Source organism: Rhinolophus hipposideros (assembly GCF_964194185.1).
Source record: "Rhinolophus hipposideros genome assembly, chromosome: 18".
NCBI classification, from domain to species: Eukaryota; Metazoa; Chordata; class Mammalia; order Chiroptera; family Rhinolophidae; genus Rhinolophus; species Rhinolophus hipposideros.
This window is the reverse complement of record NC_138064.1, coordinates 157,965-175,488: the sequence shown is the minus strand read 5'-3', so window position 1 is coordinate 175,488 and position 17,524 is coordinate 157,965. Positions and strand designations below refer to the sequence as shown.

Here is a 17,524-nt window from a genome sequence, read left to right as displayed (position 1 = left end):
TTTTCCTTCCTTACACCTCCTTAACAGTTCAGCAAGCACAAGGGGCACTCACATGCTGTCGTCAGCAGGCATCCGTCAGCAGACCCAGTCCCCAGGAACCCTGCTCACCACCACAACCCCTCACCGAGTTCTCCCAGATTCCCACTGGGTTCTGCAGGCCACAGGGAAGACAGATCCAGACGTGACTGTGCCACCAGCCGTGATGGGACAGACGTCAGAGCAGGAGAAGACAGGTTCACCCGGACACTGTGGGCAGGAAAGGACCACAGCCAAGGGAGACAGGAGGCAGTGAGCCAGCTGGGAGCTCTTGGAAATAATGAGAAGGGTGCCCCCAGAATTGCCTCCCCTGCAGGGTTTCCCAAGAGCTGTGTTTGTTGTACTAGATATCCCCCCTTAGCTCAGAGGCTGGCGATGGGTATGTAGCCCACTCCGCACACATGGTCACTTAAGCTGGTGGCTTAACCTGAGGATTGCATCCTGGCCACTATGGGGCCAGCCTGCGTAGAAATGGGAGAAAGTCTACAGAGCAGGAAGGGGGCAAAACAGGCCCTATGAGGAGGGCAGGGCTGGTCGCCATCAAAGAGGAGTCTAGGGTCTGGGACCCATAACAGCCAGTTCTCCAGGAACCCCACCCCCTCACCCCCATCAGGAAGCAGGGTGGGAGTCACCACAAAGGAAAAGTCATCACAAAGAATCTGAAAGCTCCTGTGTGGTGGAGAGCGTGCTGCCCCCACCCTGGGTACGTCCACATCCCCCTGAGTACCCCCACCCATGTCCCTTTCAACCCCCACCCCCACTCAACTCCCCACCTGGCTTTGCAGTGAGTGACCAGAGGTCTGAGCAGGTCAACACAAGCCCGTCCCTATTGCCCCAACGATTGGTTTGCGGATGGACACCTGACCGGGGACTCAGCCAATCAATACAGTCCAACCCTTCCACCTCCCTGGCCTCAATGACATAATTTGTACATGGTGATAATACCACCCCTGCCGGCTGCCCCAAGACTGTCTGAGCAAATGACGGAATGAATGAAAATGTACTTTGTGCGTTATAAATGTTTTAATCAACATTAGACATAATTGCAATTTCTCGTTCTTCTAATAAGTATGTTACCTTTCTTTAGGAATAAGTCTAACAAGAAATGTGTGAGATCTATATGAGAAAAACAATAAAACTCACCTAAGAGACATAAAACGAGACTAAACAAATGGAGCAACATGACGTATTTCTGAATGAGAAGACTCTACATTATAAAGATGTCAGTTCTCTAACATGAACCCCAAATCCCCGAATTTAATGCATCTCCAATGAAATCATCAACAGCCTTATTTTGTGTAATGGGGTGAGTAGACACTAAGATTTATAGGAAAGATAAAAAGCTCACGGTAAAGAAAATTTCGTAGAGAAAAAGGAAGGGATGCTTGCCACACCAGATAGCCACAAACTGGAAAGTTATGCCAACTGAAAGAGTGTGGAGTGGGCAGAGGGTGCATGGGAGGCGTCCAGCACACAGCAGAGTGGTGGCCACAGCAGGCAGACCAGCAAGGGCCACTTTTACCTTCAGACCGTTTGTCACTGACACAGACAGCAGAAGAAAAAGGCCACTCCCCAGGTTCCTGCACCCCAAGTCATCCTGAGTGTGCCCTGGCTAGGAGGTACCCACTGAGGGCCCGGGCAGAAAGCCTGTATCTCAGACCCATGACACAGTGGGAAACTTCCCGACAGCCTCCCCAGCAGAGGGGGAAGGAGCTCCCAGCAGCTCCTCCCAGTCTTCCATCCAGGGACCACAGCGTGTTCGTTCTGATAGGCTCAGGTTAGCTGTGGTTCCAGTGCTGGCCCCGTGGCCCATGGGTACCCCTGCAAGGTGACCAGAGCCACACTTTTCCCTAACAATAGAGAATAAAGCCACAGAGTACAAGCTGTGATGCAGTCAACATCGCAAGCCTTCGGGGCGAGTGCCTACAAATATTGGACACCGTGAGATCGTCTTGGGCTCCACATGGTTAAGTGGACCCTGAGCCAGCAGCAGAGTCAGCTCCATTCCCAGGGTCTTCCCACACTGGTTGTGAGCAGGTGTGAATGCACATGTCCCAAGTCCAGGCCCCTGGGTGTGTGAGCCTCCGTTCTGGCTGGGCCCACCAGTCCAGCTCAGGCTTCAGTGACAAAGCTTGTGGGTGCTCTGGTCATGTGTGGCAATGCCGGTGGCTAAGCTGCCCACTTCCTCTCCTCTGGTTCCCAGACTCACAGGGCCTCTGTTCCTTAGGACATGAGTTTGGAAGCCCCTGTGACACTGCCCTGGGAACTAGACAGGTGGTGAAGTCTGCGGTGACAAGGAGAGTGGGCTGTTGCTATGGTGATGGGAATGGAGGCCTTTTGCCATCAGCCCGTTTTCTGCATGGCAGCTCTAATGACAGGCCCGCCAGCCCTGCTGAGGCCGGAGGGCATGAGCACAGAGACCTGGCTCCAGGTTGTCATGGCAGCACAGGCCCTCTCAGGAGCACGGAGGCCCCGAGAGTTCCCCGCCGCACACCTGGACCTGGTCAGAGCAGGAAGTGCTGGGTGGTGACTGAGCCAAGGGAAGCAGGTTGGGGTGTGAGAGAAACACAGTCACCTGCGGCCTAATTACCCAAACGCTGTCCCCAGCAACAGGAGGGAGAGGATCTTTTCTGCTGAGTCTGTCTAGAGGCCGTCACGCCGGCACAGCTCAGCACAGCCTGGACAGAAAGCTGACCAGCTGAGCAGCCCCAGAGTCCAGTGATGTCGCTGCCCGGCCCACACCCAGCCTGATGGTGAGAAAGGGTCCCAGCTGTAGCCCAGAAGACAAGGCTCACCCCCGGCTTGGTGGGAATGATGAAAAGGAGGAAACTCTGTGATTGAACCTCCAGCCGGGAACCAGCTGAGGTGGACCGTACTCTCCCAGACACCCGTGCCCTGACCCCTGGTTGGGAGAAGCCTTGGGACATTTCTGCTTCGGAAACCTGTGGGGGAACGCTGAGGGGCCCCAGCTCACGCGAGCTGGCTACTGAGCCCATGCCGGATGACAGAGCCAGGATGGAGAACGCCAAGAAGGAAAAGGTAGCTCACTGCCTCATTTGGCTCCAGAAGCCTTTGTCACATGTCCCCACCTTCAGTGGTTTGCTTAGCAAGCGATCGCTCCTCAGAGCCTGGTGTCCTGCACAGGCCCTTTGGGGACGATCTGCTGAGGGCACTGCCTTTGTTGGGCAGGGAGGTCCTTCTTCCCAGCAGACCAGGTCCCCTGCCACCTCTTTAGACGCCCGGCCTATGACCCGGAGGTTAGGCAGCCAGGAGGTCTGGGAAGCGACTTCTGTGGGATGGAGGGTCTGGGGAGTTTAAAGCCCCAGCTGAGGGAGGCTTAGAGCCTCGTATCTCAGAGGCAGAACCAACTGCCCAGACACAAGACGAAGCTCATCAGACATGGTGACAGGTCCCAGGTGCTGCACTTCCTCCAGGGACTGTCTTCATGAGCAGAGAGCAGTCGCTTTGTCCAAAACAAAGAAAAATGTAGACATCCTCTGAGCCAGGCCTGTGCCCACGCATTGAGCAAGGAGAGCACGCAGGCGACAGGCAGAGGGAGAGCAGGCTGCGCCCAGGCCGGCCGCACCCAGGCCAAGCAGTGGGGACACAAGCAGAGGGCCGGGGTCCAGTGCCCTGGGCATAATTTCCTCCTCACCTCTCTTCTACTTTCCCGTGAAACAGTGAGGTCAGCACAAACCCCGGCTGGTTCTGCTTCTAGCAGAGCTTATGATGTCAGGAGAAAATCAGCCTGGTCAGGGCACCTACAGCCACAGGAAGCAAGACAGACCAAAGCTGCGGCCGAGGCCTGTGTCTGCCAGTCACTGGTACCATGGCAGGAAAGGGGCCAGGGGAGCTGCCTGGGGACAAATGAAGTGTATCTTTGGCACAAGCACAGACATGACTTGAGGACAGCGGGAGGTGGCTTGTTGCCTGCTGTGAGCTTCCGTTCCTTCTTTGGGGCTGGCCCTCGTCCCTTCCCGTTTGTCCCAGCAGACACAATGCTCCACAAGGTAAGGGGCTCTGTTCCACAGGCGGGGGCAGGGCTGGTCCCAGTTCTGGAGCCAGGTTGGCTCCAGAGGGCTGGGTCATTGACACCCTGGTCAGGGCCGAGAGTAGGGCAAGGCATGGCTTGTAGCACATGCTTTGGGGGACTGGGGGCACAAAAAACATCAGACGTCAAGATAAATAGCATTTTAATGCACATTCTAAAGAATCAAAATTAATTCCAAAAAATACAACGAACAAAATACTAACATTGTAAAGGAAGATGGGACGAGAATGACCGATTTTTTTCACTTATCTCAGCCCTGAGCTGGCTGCTTTTGCAAGGAAGATAAGGGGCTGCAATGCCCACATCCACACCCCTCCCATCTGTCACGGCCGGCACAGGGCCCACCTCTGGGTGGGTGCAGGTGCAGACTAGGGATGTGAGGTCCTGTCCTGCGTCCCCTAGGAAGTGCCACCCCCACTCCAGCCAGCATGTGGCCTGGAGCAGTGACAGGGCCCAGCAGGACAGCTGTGGCTGCGTCTGCCACAGGCTCCAAGGAGGAGAGCGTTGGGGTTGGTTTGGAGGGAAGTCGCTCTTTCTGTCTCTGGTTCCTCTCATTTGTGCTGATCTTTCGGATCTCAGCTGTGGTCATCCCTCTGTAACCTGCAGGAGTGTGTGGCCTCAGCACCATTTTCAGTGGCTTTCCCATGTAGATGTCAGCTCCATACCATCTCTAGGGCTCCTTGGGGGCACGTTCGCTCTTACTGGCACTGCCCCACCCTCCAGCCTGGAGCCCATTGGGGAGGATTCATTCCCCTGCCACGAGTGCCATCTCTCCAAGGCCACCACTTCTGGGTGGCCTGAACTTGGGCCCTAGGAACCCCTTGGAAGTTCCTGGTCTGTTCTTCCCCCTCTGTCATCTGGGCCTAGCTGCTGGGCCCTCCACCCCACACGAGGACTCCGAGGCGTGTACAGGCAGCTTTTTGTGGTGCCTTTGGGACCCTTTGAAGGAAGAAAGGTGGAAGGATGACATCCCAGGTGTGTTAGTCACAAAACACCATGGATGGATAGTAATTCCACACAGCTCTGGGCACTGGAGGTTGGAGAGCAGGATGCCCACGTGGCCAGTCATTAAGCCGGGCCCCAGGGCTGGCTCAACACCTCAGTGATGTCATCAGGTCGGGCCCCAGGGCTGGCTCAGCGCCTCAGTGATGTCATCAGGCTGGGCCTCAGGGCTGGCTCAGTGATGTCTTCATGACCGACTCCTCCGTCTCTCTTCTCCGCCTTGTACAGTTTGCTGACAGTTTCCCTTCAGCCTTGACTCCTCATGCTTTCAGGACAGCTGCTGCAGTGCTGGCCCACACACAGCTGTGAACAAACTTAGGCACTGACCTCCCCAGAAGGCCCTCTCCTGCTAAAAAGTGGCTTCCCTTCACCTGTCATTGGCCAGAACTGGGCCACATTTCCAACTCTAAACCAAATCACCTATGAAAGATGAGAGGACAGCTGTGCCTGACTTAGCCCAGTCATTGGTGCCCCTTGGGCCTCGAGAGGGGCTGCCTTCCTTTAATCGGCTAAGCCCTCCCCAACAAAATGGCCATGTTCCCCCTGGCTGGATTCAGAAGTGTCCACCCTGAGTCCACATGGAAGACTGCAGCCAGAGTGTAGTTTTTGTGACAAGTCGACCCACCACTTTTATCAGAGTAACTTTCCTTTTCCTTTTTGGTCCAAATGTTCAGTGACTCAAAGTGGCCTTCTCTGCAGGAATTTGCACTACTGTGCAAGTCGGATGGGAGCCACACCACCACCCACATGCAGAGTCAGAGCAAGGTCCCGCTCACTGGCGACACTGGAATAGGCAGCTGCGTTCAGGAGAGGCAAGCAGCCATTCTCCTGGAAGGTTCCACAGGAGGCCTCGCCCAGGTCATCTAGACCCAGGCCTCCTGGCAGAACACAAGGACCCCCACGGCCTCAGAGCCTAGGGACCCTAGGGAACCACAGCGGTGCCCTAGTCAGCCGTTGCCTTGACTGTCCCCAGGCACTTGGCGCGATCCTGGAGGTGGACTGCCCGGGTCTCGTATACAGTCATGCCGCTGCCCGTCGCCCTGCGGACGGGCTGTCCCGGTCTTTGTGTCACCCAGTCCCCGATTTAGCACCTGGAGCATATAGCGGCCCTGTGCCCCTCCCCCCTCACCGGCCCGGGTGCCGGGATGGCGCCGCTCTTGGAACCCGGCTGCTCGACATTTTCAGCTGGTTTCAACTGGTGGTTTGACACGGTGTGTCACTAGGGTCACAGGGCAAGGGACTCGCTGGGTGTGAGTGGGGAATGGCCGCTGACGGCGCCCTCCCCCGCGCAGGCGGAGCAGATCCTGGCGGAGTTCCGGCTGCAGGACGAGGACCTGAGGAAAGTGATGCGGCGAATGCAGACGGAGATGGACCGGGGCCTGCGGCTGGAGACGCACGAGAAGGCCAGTGTGAAGATGCTGCCCACCTACGTGCGCTCCACCCCGGAAGGCTCAGGTGCCGCGCCGGGCAGCTCCCCGAGGGGCGCTGTCCCCGCAGCCCCACGCGGGCCGGGCGGGCGGAGGGGCTGGGCCTCACCCGGCAGCCCAGCGCTGGCCTCAGAAATCTGCCTTTTTCCATCTCACAGTGACAATGTGGCTCCCGTGGTCCCTTGCCACACACCCTGCCCCTGCCCCCGCCACACCACCGCCACCACCACAGCCAGCCCTGAGTCTGGGCCATTTCACTAGTTTCCAGTTGGGCCCTGGGCTTGGGGTGAATTCAGTCCATGGCAGGGGCTTCCCACTGACTCCCCAGTTCACCTATGACCCTTTCCACAGGTGACGTCTGGCATCCAGATCCCCTGCCCCCCATGCCTTCCCCTCCTCCTCTCCCGGTGGGCGGTGCCCCTGAGGCTGACACACTTCTCCGTGTGGCTGCAGAAGTTGGGGACTTCCTCTCCCTGGACCTGGGCGGCACCAACTTCAGGGTGATGCTGGTGAAGGTGGGCGAGGGTGAGGCTGGGCAGTGGAGCGTGAAAACCAAGCACCAGATGTATTCCATCCCCGAGGACGCCATGACGGGTACCGCTGAGATGGTGAGCGGCTCAAGGCCCACCCAGGGTCTCAGAGCTCAGCCCACCTGTCCTTGGACTTGGGGGACTGCGGGCAGGAGGGTCACCCAGCCTCACATGGCCCAGTGGAGAAGCCTGGGTAGATGGCTCCAGACGTGGCCCCAGCAGGTCACACCCTGCCCAGTTCCCCAGAAGGAGCAGAAGTGTGACAAGGCAGCCAAGAGACACGTTGGGCCTGCCCACACAGCCCACCCTTTCCCCGTGTCGCCCCCTCACCATCCACCAGCATGGACACTAAGTGGGGTGACTGTAGTTGTAATGTCTGCCCTGGCAGCAAGGCCATCCTGACCCCGGGGAGGACCCAGGAGGCATTACAGAGCTAGAATGGGCCCTGGGGGGACATGCCAAGACCACTGCCCTGACACGCTGGGCTTCGAGGCAGCAGGGATGGTGTGGTGCCTCACCAAACAATCCACAGGGCACTCAGTAGTGCCCACTTCTGTGATGGGCCCATATGAATCCCGGTGGGGCTGGTTCTTGGTGGGGCCAGGGCTGGGTGGCCAAGACACCTGGAGGCAGAAGAGGACAGTGGGTGCTGGAGACAGGAGTCATGGTTACGGCCAGGGAGGTGTGTCTGTCCAAAGCCTGAGGCCTGGTGCCACCCTGTCTGGGCTTTCATCAGCAGGACACCAGGAGGGTCAGGAGCAGGAGCTGAGTGCAGGCCCTGGGGGTGGGGGCTGCAGCCAGCTCACCGCTGTGGTCCACGCCCTTCCAGCTCTTCGACTACGTGTCCGAGTGCATCTCCGACTTCCTGGAGAAGCATCACATGAAGCACAAGAAGCTTCCCTTGGGCTTCACCTTCTCCTTCCCTGTGAGGCACGAAGACATCGACAAGGTGGGACTGAGTGGCAGGCAGGTGGCGGGAGGGCGGGCAGGCACCCCAGAGAAGCTCCCAGCACCCACTTGGGAGTCTTGGATTGAAACTGTGGCTGTTACTTGCCTTCTGTGAGCCTGTGGGAATAATGTCAGCTGGCTCTTTCTACTTGCCTGGAGCCTCCCCATAACCCCAGGAGGTTGTACTATTATTCCCCATTACAGGTTAAAAACCGTGGTCGGCAACTTGCCTGCGGTGGGAAGTGGCAACACTGTGGCTCTGGCACACTTGCCGGTCATCACCGTGCTGTGCCACCGTGCTGGGGGCGGGGGTAGTGCCTTGTCTTCCAGCTGGCAAGCCAGCCTGGCACAGCTGTATGCACACAGGTCAGCAATACATACACACACGCATCAGTTATGTATACACTTTAATCGTACATACATGCACACAACAGTTACACACACACACGACACGAGACCTCTGGGTCAGAGGAAGCAGCTCAGGACTCAGCGCAGAGGCAGCATGTCATGGTGGCGTTTCCATCCCCGTCCCCATGGTGCACGTCATGTGGGCTCTACCAGACAAACATCCTCAAGGGGGCTGGGGCCCAGCTCCACAGACCCGTGTCCAGCACCTGTCAGAGCTGTGAGTTCAGTTAGCTTCCCCCACCCCTGCCCCACTCTATCATCTCAGGGTATTCTTCTCAACTGGACCAAGGGCTTCAAGGCCTCCGGGGCAGAAGGCAACAACATCGTGGGGCTCCTGCGAGATGCCATCAAGCGCAGAGGGGTGAGTGGCACCTGCCCCAGGCTGCACTGGCCCCCCTCAGGCCAGGATGCCAGGGATGGCCTTCTGGGTGTCCCCCCAAGAAGGGGTCTTGGCCTGCGTCTTGGGGCTGGACTGGCCCAGAGCAGGCTGAACTGAGACCCCCAACCCATCAGCGTGGCTTCTGTGCCCCTTGGCAGGACTTTGAGATGGATGTGGTGGCGATGGTCAATGATACCGTGGCCACAATGATCTCCTGCTACTACGAGGACCGCCGGTGCGAGGTTGGCATGATTGTGGGTAAGGACATGAGAGCCCCGGTACAGAGCAGACCACGTGGCCCTCCGCCGGCTTCCGCCCGAGGAGTGAGGCCACAGTGTTGAGCCTTGGAAGGTAGTCGGAGCCAGGCCTATGCACCAGGCAGCGGCACCAGAGGTGCTGGGGCCCAGCAGGTCCTGAGGAACAGCTGGAGTACCCTGAATGCACAAGCTCTTTCCTGGTAGGAAGTGTTTCCACACCTGCAAGTCCCTACATCAGGTGGCACAGCAGCTGCACACCCCCACCCCTGTCCCATCAGGATGTAATTAGCACACCTGATCTGCTAAATTGACCGAACTAGACAGGTTTGTCCAAGTGGAAGAGGATAAGCAAAAGTGGCATCACCTCTTCCCGGATGTCCCTCCGAGCACAGGGACGACATTACCTGGAAGGCGGTGCGCTGCCCCCAGGGGCCTTTCCATGCGCGTCTCAGGAGCCATCCCATCAGAGGGCAGCCCGCTGGTGGTGGTGTCTACTTACCCAGTTGTCTGCCCACATGTACCCTTCAGAGCCAGCCCTGGGGGTCGTCGTCTGTATTCTTAGCTGTCTCCAAGTGTGTGGCACGCACTAAGCGGCAGCCACAACTCATGTTGTCTGCTCATTTCTCACGTCTTCTCCCATCCTCACCTTTCAGAAGCCCAGCTGTCTTACAGTCCATCACCCACGCAGGGGCCCTGGAATGCTCCCCTCACTCTCTCCTCCAGAGCTCAGGGCCACCAAGTCAGGGTACAGCTCCCCGAGATGCCTCAACCCTCGGGCACGCCCCTCCTGGAGCAGAGATGACAGAGGGCAGCCTGTGGTGACACCTGCCCCACATTCACTCTTGGTTACTCAATTCAGTGCTTAAAAACATGTTTATGATAATTACCAAAATCTAAAAAGTGGGAGAGTTCACATCAAAGTCTGGATTTCTGTTTTTTTCCCCACAAAAAGTTGGAGCGTCTGGCACCACTGGGCTCCGATCCCTGCCAAGCAGCCCCACTGGCCGGCTCTGCGTTGCTGTCCCTGATGGCTTTAGGGACGTGCAGCCATGCAGTCATGCTCTGCTGCCAGCATTTTGGAACTCTTAATAATTTATGAACAGAGGACCCCATGTATGCACTGTGCTCGGCACCCCACACATTCCCTGGCCAGTCCCATCTGCAGTAGCACATGTGCTGCTCCCAGGGCACTTATTATACCTTACTCACGTCAGGCTGCCCCTCAAAAACAGGGCCCAGGACAGAGAAGCGAAAACACAGGCATGGAAAGTGCCAGCAAATTAGGGTGGAGCATAGACAAAATCATAACACCCCACACCTATCTGCAATTGGCAGTCTGACAGTTTTCCCTCAATCCTCCCAACCACCTGATCACGGGAGGAGAAGGTGTTACCAACCCCCGTTGGGGAGGAAGAACAGCTCAGAGAGGTGGGTGCACATCAGGTCCGTGCACCTGGCAGAGCCTTCCCTCAGTGGTGAGAGTGGAGGGCTCAAGGAAGTGGGGCCACAGGGCCGCGGGGCTCCCTGCAGGTGGCCCTAGGCGGGCCTGACGCTGTGCCCGCAGGCACTGGCTGCAACGCCTGCTACATGGAGGAGATGCACAACGTGGAGCTAGTGGAAGGAGAAGAGGGCCGCATGTGTGTCAACACCGAGTGGGGCGCCTTTGGGGACTCGGGGGAACTGGACGACTTCCTGCTGGAGTACGACCGAATGGTGGACGAGAGCTCGCTGAACCCGGGCCAGCAGCTGTAAGGACCCCCTGGCACGGCCTCTTCACGCACATGGGGCCAACCATGCGGATAATGGGCTTGTTTTTAAGTGGGTCTGGGGAAACCAAACTGACGGCCCCTTGTAAGCTGGCTGTCTTCCTCCAGCTCACACAGGTATTGTGCCTCTCTGAACCGGAAACAGTCAGGTGTGGGCATCAGTCCTCAGAAAGAGGGTCTGGGATACATAAGCCGGGACCTCCCATTCTGACAGGCACAGGAGGTCCCCAAGCTGCCCCCAGCCATGTTAACTGGGTTTAACCTGAAGTACAGATGTGCCTACGTTCACTAAATGGTTCTAGCAGTTTGTGGAATGCTGCGGGTTCGCAAGACACAGCTTGAGCACCAGCCCTCCCAGAGCTCATGCGGGAATCGGGAATCGTGGCTGTCCCCTACCAGCCCCGCTGCACCCTGCTAGTGTCACGTCAGCTTTGTCTCTGGCTCCCAGCATCCTCTGCTGGGTGGGTAGTAGTGTGCTGCAAAATGAAATGCGGAGGCTCCCGGTGGGCACCAACGTGTCAAGGCCAGCATTCCAGGGCACAGGGCCGAGGAGCACACCCCAGACTGATTACCAGCCCCGCTGAGCCTTAAGTTCCCCAACTGTGACTGGGCAATGAGCACAGCACCCCATCACAGAGCTCCGGGAGGACCCAAGTGGACTCAGTGCAGGGCCCGTCACGGGAAGGTCTCAGCGGGCCTGGCCCCGGCCCTGAGCCGAGCCGGGCGCGGGATTCGGTTCGTACCGCCCCAGGTTTGGCAACGGGGAGCCACAGCGCCCGCTCACGGCCCACACGGGGCGGTGGGGTGGCCCGGGCCTCCGCCTGCGCCCAGGGGCGTCCCTGCGGGGATGACACGGCCGCTTTTTGTCCAGGTACGAGAAACTCATCGGCGGCAAGTACATGGGCGAGCTGGTGCGGCTCGTGCTGCTGAAGCTGGTGGACGAAAACCTGCTCTTCCACGGGGAGGCCTCGGAGCAGCTGCGCACGCGCGGCGCCTTCGAGACGCGCTTCGTGTCGCAGGTGGAGAGGTGCGCGCAGGGGTGGTCTGCGGTCCCTAGTGGGGAGTCCCCTCCGCCGCTCCGGCCCCCTCCCCGCCGTGGACGTCGTCCCGCTTCATCCGCGCAGCGGGCCGGAGGCCCCGGCCCAGAGAGCAGTAATGGGCAGGTCGCGGCCGCTGTCCGCGGAAGCCGCCCCGCCGCCCCCGCGCCCGCGTCCCTCGCGCTTCCGCGCGCCGCAGCGGGCGGGGCGGAAGAGGCCTCCGCTGGGGGGCAGGGGCGGGCTGAGGCGGGCGACCCTCCAGCAGCGCCCCCTCCCGCCCCGCAGCGACTCGGGCGACCGCAAGCAGACCTACAACATCCTGAGCACGCTGGGGCTGAGGCCCTCGGCCACCGACTGCGACATCGTGCGCCGCGCCTGCGAGAGCGTGTCCACGCGCGCCGCGCACATGTGCGCAGCGGGGCTGGCGGGCGTCATCAACCGCATGCGCGAGAGCCGCAGCGAGGACGTGATGCGCATCACCGTGGGCGTGGACGGCTCGGTGTACAAGCTGCACCCCAGGTGAGCGGCCGCTGCCGAGCCCGGCCCCGCTCCTCTCCTGAGGGCAGCGCCCCAGCCTCGGTCTCCACCGACGCGCCCCCGGCCCGCGCTGCTCACAGCCCCAGGGATTCTGCTCTCCTCCTCCCTCCTGGCCCGCACGCAGGGAGGGGTCCCTAGGCTTGCGGCCAGCGCTGCCATCCGTGCGCGGTAACGTCGCTGCAGGGTGGGCCAGGGGAGGTCGGTGGGAGAGCCGGGCCGAGGGATGGCAGCCCTGCTCGCCCCCCCCCAGCTTCAAGGAGCGCTTCCACGCCAGCGTGCGTCGGCTGACGCCCAGCTGCGAGATCACCTTCATCCAGTCGGAGGAGGGCAGCGGCCGGGGCGCGGCTCTGGTCTCTGCCGTGGCCTGTAAGAAGGCCTGCATGCTGGGCCAGTGACAACAGCGGCCTAGAGGCAAGGAGGAGGCCGTGGCCGTCGCCATACCTGGGCTCCAGGGGTCAGCGCTTCCCACAGGTGCACCCATTCTGGCCCGCCTCCCATTCCCGCTGCCTCCCGGAGAGGGGGCAAGGGCGGCAGGGGAATGAGGCTGTCCTGGGCAGGCCATGTCTTCCTGAGTCAGTCGTGGGATATCCCTAGGACCCTAACTGGGTTGGGGGCTCAGATGAGCAGGAATGGAGACCCCCAAGTCTTTCTCCTTTCTGCCGGAATCAACCTCCCAGAAGGGAGTTGCTCGCTCAGGACTTTGTCGCATCTCTGCATGGCTGCATCTTGGGTGGGCCATGCCCACCCCTACCCAGTTCAGGGAGGGGGTGCCCTCTGGACCCTGCTGTGGCCTGGCTTCCGTGGGAACTCTGCCCACATGGGGAGGTAGCCCCAGGGACCTGGCCAGGCCTAGGCGTGGGCTCCACAAGGGGCAGCGCTGCTGACCACCCAGGCCTGGGGCTGGGGTGTGAAATGGGAGGGGACTGGCCTACTGTGGAGGCCGCAGTACTGGAGTCCTGAAGATGGCGGTCTTTTCCCTCCCATGCTGCCTTCCCTAAGTGGTTTGGGGTTCTGGGACGGACCCTCACAGGAGGCACATGAGACAGAGAGCCGGTCGCCGCTGCCAGGAAGAGGAGGACCCCCGTGGGGCTGCCACACACTGGCCCAGCAGAACTGAGCACAGCCCAAGGCACTACCCAGGCCTCTCTCTTCTCACCAGACCTCTACGTGCCACACCAACCTCTTCATACCCAATCTGGGACTGTGTGGTTTTTTTAATTAAAAGTTTCAAACGTTTAGAACTTGGCCCTGCCCACTGTTCTTTGATCTCTGTGCATAAGGACTGTGGGTATGTAGACATGGCCACATTGCACACTCTGTGGGCCTATGAACATCTGGCCAGCTATGCCAGGAGTATGAAGAGTGACAGACCAGGCAGTAGGAATGGGTGTCATCTGGGTGACGTTGGTGGTCCTGGACTTGCCCAGGCCCCGCCCACCAGTGGGCTTTGGGGCATGGATGCACCGGTCTCTAACCTCGAAGCAGCTCTGAGATTTTTGATGGCACAAGGGAGTGCCCAGGAAGGGTGTGGGCTGGTCCTGGGTGGGGGGTGGGGTCTGTCCCTGCTCCAGGTCAGGCTCAGCAAGCTTCGTGCCTCTTGGGATACAAGACATGTGATTTCTGAGGTCTTTCGGGGTACTCCTGGGCCAAATGCCTGTTTCGAGTTAGCCAAGCCTGGGGCCTCATGTCTTACACAGAAAGCCAGTGACATACAAACTCACATTTTTCTGGTTTTCACATACTCACTTTTCAGTGAGTAACAACTTGTTTCATTCAGAACTCAACCCCAAGTTGTGGTTTTGAGCAGGCTATCCCCCTTGAGATGTCTTCAGTCTCCCGTGTCTCCCGTGGAATTGCTCCTCCCGATCTCTAGGCCTCTCCAGTCTACATTATGCACCAGCAGCTCTGCCAGCAGCGTCTGATTCTGTCATTGTCCCACTAACGTTTTCACATTGCAGTGTTGCCCATGGGTCTCATTGTGATACTACACCTGATCTTAGCCAAAAGGCTGAGAAACGATGGGTCTCATTGTGACACACATTATTTCCTAGTTGCCCTTATGTTACAGTTCAGGGCATTGTGGTGATTTTTTTAAATCCTCTGTGTGGTTAGGTTATCCTATGAATTGCATTTCCAGATTGTAAAGGAGGTATTATAAAAGACTTACTTGTACAAAAGGGACGTTGGGTCTGCCATTCTCGGCTGAGAACCCCTGCTCCATCAGCTGGGCTGTCTGTATTGTCACCCCATCCAGCAGGGGTACAGCCGGGGGCCTAATCCTTGTGCTTTGAAGGGCCCCTGCTTCCCATGTCTTCTGTGCCCTGTGTCCTCTGAGGAGCTGGAAGCACAGCAGAGGGGCGCCCAGTCCCCTCACTCAGCATTGAGCTCCTCACCAGGGGCTCGGGACCCACGTTCAGGGGAGTCCAAGGGAATGTTTCGGGTCCAGGCAGTGCTCCAGCTCCACAAGCCTCGCTTCCCAGCCAGCTCAGGGCGGCTTTCTGCCCTTTGGTCAAGGGCCAGAAGCCAGCTCCAAGCGTCTTCACCCAAACTTCTGGGAATTCCTCGTGGTCTCAGGTCAGAGACCACCCTCAAGGCCACCCACTGCCCTCCCAAGATCAGTGAGGCCCGGGCCAGCCCTCCCCCCTGCTGTCCTCGAACTAGGCAGGTTCTGGCTGGACTTGCAGGAGAGACAGTCAGACGAAGGTGCATCTTTAGTAGTGAGGGCTGTGAGCCTGCTCTGTTCTCTGCTCGGGAGGCCGTGTGCCCCGTGCTGCCCAGTTGTAACACCGGATGTTACACATTACACGTCAGAGGCCTAAAGGTCATCAGGAATGTGGCTGGAATCCACTTGGGGCCCTATCCTCCCCCAGCCCAGGCAGGGGCTGCCAAGTTTGGGTCTGTCGTCTCCTCCTTTCCTTATTTGGTGTTCCAGGTGATAAGGGTGACACATAAAGGGGGCTGTGGGCCCCTCACAGCAACCACGCTGCCACAGAGAGAGGATGGTGAGTGCCAGGTTTGGGGGCTAGAGGGCTGCCTTTGGGGTGGGGAAGCAGAGCGGCTTCTGTGCCTGGAGTGATAGTCTCCAGGGTAGGAAGAGGACCTGACCCGGCTCTCCTGGGAATGCTCTGGGGTGCACAGGGGGGCTTCTTTGGGGAGCCCTGGAGAGGACCCCTCCCCACCCACAGTGTTGCAGGCCAGCAGGAAGGCGGGGACCCGGGGCAAGGCCGCGGCCACCAAGCAGGCACGAGGCTCTTCCAACGTCTTTTCCATGTTCGAGCAAGCCCAGATCCAGGAGTTCAAAGAAGTGAGTGTCCTAAGCCCAACAGCACCCTGCCCCCCATACACCCTCTCTCCTGTGGAGGTCAGTGGTCCTGGCCACTCTCCTTGCTCTTCCCATCACCTCCCATCGTCACTGGCGTGGGGCCTGCTCCCACCTGAGACTGTGGCCCCCCCACTTCACAGGCCTTCAGCTGCATTGACCAGAACCGTGATGGAGTCATCTGTAAGTCAGACCTTCGGGAGACCTACTCCCAGCTTGGTGAGTATACCCACCCAGCCCCTTCCCACCCAGGGGCCCTGCCCGGAGCTCTGGATAGGCCTCTTCCCTCATCCCACCCTCACACCTCCCTCCCCTCTGGCATGCCTTCCTTCTGCTGCTGCTCCCCACCCACAGTGGCCTCTGACTCTCTACCCCCTAAGGTTAGGAAGGAGGGGAGGGTAGCCTGAGCCCTGCTGGGGACACCATGCGTCCATATCCACCTCATGCTCCACCCCCACCAGGGAAGGTGAGTGTCCCAGAAGAGGAGCTGGACGCCATGCTGCAGGAGGGGAAGGGTCCTATCAACTTCACCGTCTTCCTCACGCTCTTCGGAGAGAAGCTCAACGGTGAGCCTGGGGCAGGTCTGGCCACCCCTGGCCGGGCAGCAAGCTTGAACCCCACCTGGGCTCCACCTGGCCTTTGCCCACCCAGAAGATGTGGGGCTCACTCCTGCATTCCAAACCCAAAGGCACTAGTCACCACAAGTCCCAACTCGGTGTTGGGAAACATGCCTTCAGCCTCCCTTCCCAAGTCCCAAATCCCAATGTCCTGGTCAGGCCTGCCCACCTGGGGACAGCAGTTGTGGCTGGAGCCCCGAGGGACACTGTGTATGGGGGAACACCTTCCTGCCTCTTCTGGGACGTGGAGGGATCCCCCTGCACCCTGGGCTTCTCCTGGTGGGGCCTTGGAGGCTGGGGTGTGGGTGCTCACCTTCTCCCTCGGCCTCCCAGGGACAGACCCCGAGGAAGCCATCCTGAGCGCCTTCCGAATGTTTGACCCCAGTGGCAAGGGCGTTGTGGGCAAGGATGAGTAAGTGTCTGCTGGCCTGCGAGGGACGCCGCGCTGGAAGCAGGCCCAGGGGTGAGGCCTTCGGGGGGGTGGCCACCTGGACCCTGGGGGCCTTCATCCCCCTCCCCACTGCTCCCACCCCCAGGTTCAAGCAGCTTCTCCTGACCCAGGCAGACAAGTTCTCGCTGGCTGAGGTGAGGGTTCCTGGCTCCTTCGTGGGGCGCTCACCCCGCAGGGCCCTGGGAGGCCTCTGGGGCGGAGAGCCCAGCTCTCCAGAGGAGATCGGTGAAGAAGTGGAGTCAGAAAGGGAGGAAGGTGTGCCCAGCTAGGAGAGCTGTGTGTGCAGAGGCCCAGGGGAAGGGTGGCACAGAGAAGAGAGCATGTCCCTGTAGCCACGTTGTACCCTTTGACTCACGGCCCCCTCTGGGCCCCCCCCCGTACCCCAAGTCTGCCCAGAGTCAGACAACAGAAAAACATTAACTGGGAGTTTAGGGTTTGGGCCTGAAAAGGCTGAGGAACGCAGCACAGCCCCGAGGCAGAGTGAGGGCCCAGCTCTCACGGCGCCTCCCCAGGTGGAGCAGATGTTCGCACTGACGCCCACGGACCTGGCCGGGGACATCGACTACAAGTCCCTGTGCTACGTCATCACCCACGGGGACGAGAAGGAGGAGTGAGCCCGGCTCTGCGACTCGGGGCCATGGCCGGCCCCCCTCAATAAATGCCTTTCCCATGAATCCTGCAGTGCTGGCCTGTGTGTGACCAAGGGCGTGGGGGTGGCCCAGGGGAGTTGAGGGCCAGGAGCAGGGACCATTAAGAAGA

The 17,524-nt window shown here is 59.5% G+C and overlaps 4 protein-coding genes across 10 annotated transcripts; all 4 read left to right on the top strand.

Annotated features, from left to right (window-relative positions):
- Nucleotides 1–6,234: 6,234 nt before the first annotated feature.
- LOC308510249 (hexokinase-4-like) lies at nt 6,235–10,223 on the top strand (the record flags this gene model as incomplete). The annotated part of the gene is made up of 6 exons (XM_081079375.1): nt 6,235–6,300; nt 6,382–6,544; nt 6,868–7,124; nt 7,876–7,995; nt 8,668–8,763; nt 8,940–10,223. The coding sequence occupies 6 exons, from the start codon at nt 6,235–6,237 to the stop codon at nt 9,120–9,122; spliced, it is 885 nt and encodes a 294-aa protein (XP_080935501.1). The 3' UTR covers nt 9,123–10,223.
- On the top strand, nt 9,413–10,967 carry LOC308510248 (hexokinase-4-like; the record flags this gene model as incomplete). Its single annotated transcript, XM_081079374.1, has 2 exons — nt 9,413–9,452; nt 10,519–10,967. 2 exons carry the CDS (start codon nt 9,413–9,415, stop codon nt 10,788–10,790), a joined length of 312 nt encoding a protein of 103 aa, XP_080935500.1. The 3' UTR covers nt 10,791–10,967.
- Nucleotides 10,968–11,829: 862 nt separating this feature from the next.
- Nucleotides 11,830–15,655, top strand: LOC308510476 (hexokinase-4-like). 6 transcript variants are annotated; one of them, XR_013995342.1, is made up of 3 exons: nt 11,830–12,360; nt 12,629–12,849; nt 15,564–15,655. XR_013995342.1 is itself a non-coding variant. In XM_081079756.1 (3 exons), the coding sequence occupies exons 1-3, from the start codon at nt 11,960–11,962 to the stop codon at nt 14,136–14,138; spliced, it is 1,278 nt and encodes a 425-aa protein (XP_080935882.1). In that variant the 5' UTR covers nt 11,830–11,959; the 3' UTR covers nt 14,139–14,147. The 6 variants fall into 6 exon arrangements, 3 of the variants coding, with proteins under 3 accessions (XP_080935882.1, XP_080935884.1, XP_080935883.1); XR_013995343.1 differs by lacking the exon at nt 15,564–15,655 and adding an exon at nt 13,378–13,472 and having other exon boundaries at nt 12,629–12,832; XR_013995344.1 differs by lacking the exon at nt 15,564–15,655 and adding an exon at nt 13,378–13,460.
- Nucleotides 15,329–17,437, top strand: MYL7 (myosin light chain 7). Of its 2 annotated transcripts, XM_081079760.1 has the most exons (7): nt 15,329–15,380; nt 15,572–15,682; nt 15,841–15,916; nt 16,159–16,263; nt 16,648–16,726; nt 16,851–16,899; nt 17,278–17,437. In XM_081079760.1, the coding sequence occupies exons 1-7, from the start codon at nt 15,378–15,380 to the stop codon at nt 17,377–17,379; spliced, it is 525 nt and encodes a 174-aa protein (XP_080935886.1). In that variant the 5' UTR covers nt 15,329–15,377; the 3' UTR covers nt 17,380–17,437. The 2 variants fall into 2 exon arrangements, with proteins under 2 accessions (XP_080935886.1, XP_080935885.1); XM_081079759.1 differs by lacking the exon at nt 17,278–17,437 and having other exon boundaries at nt 16,851–17,231.
- The last annotated feature ends 87 nt before the right edge of the window (nt 17,438–17,524 follow it).

What these genes read in the sequence shown, in the direction of transcription:
- MYL7 (XM_081079759.1), top strand. An exon ending in AGATCCAGGAGTTCAAAGAA is followed by an intron (nt 15,683 to 15,840) that starts GTGAGTGTCCTA and finishes CCCACTTCACAG; the next exon opens with GCCTTCAGCTGCATTGACCA. An exon ending in CTTCGGAGAGAAGCTCAACG is followed by an intron (nt 16,264 to 16,647) that starts GTGAGCCTGGGG and finishes TCGGCCTCCCAG; the next exon opens with GGACAGACCCCGAGGAAGCC.
- LOC308510476 (XM_081079756.1), top strand. Translation starts at nt 11,960, where the DNA reads ATGGGCAGGTCGCGGCCGCTGTCCGCGGAAGCCGCCCCGCCGCCCCCG. An exon ending in GTGTACAAGCTGCACCCCAG is followed by an intron (nt 12,361 to 12,628) that starts GTGAGCGGCCGC and finishes GCCCCCCCCCAG; the next exon opens with CTTCAAGGAGCGCTTCCACG. An exon ending in TCTGGTCTCTGCCGTGGCCT is followed by an intron (nt 12,745 to 13,377) that starts GTAAGAAGGCCT and finishes GCCTTCCCTAAG; the next exon opens with TGGTTTGGGGTTCTGGGACG.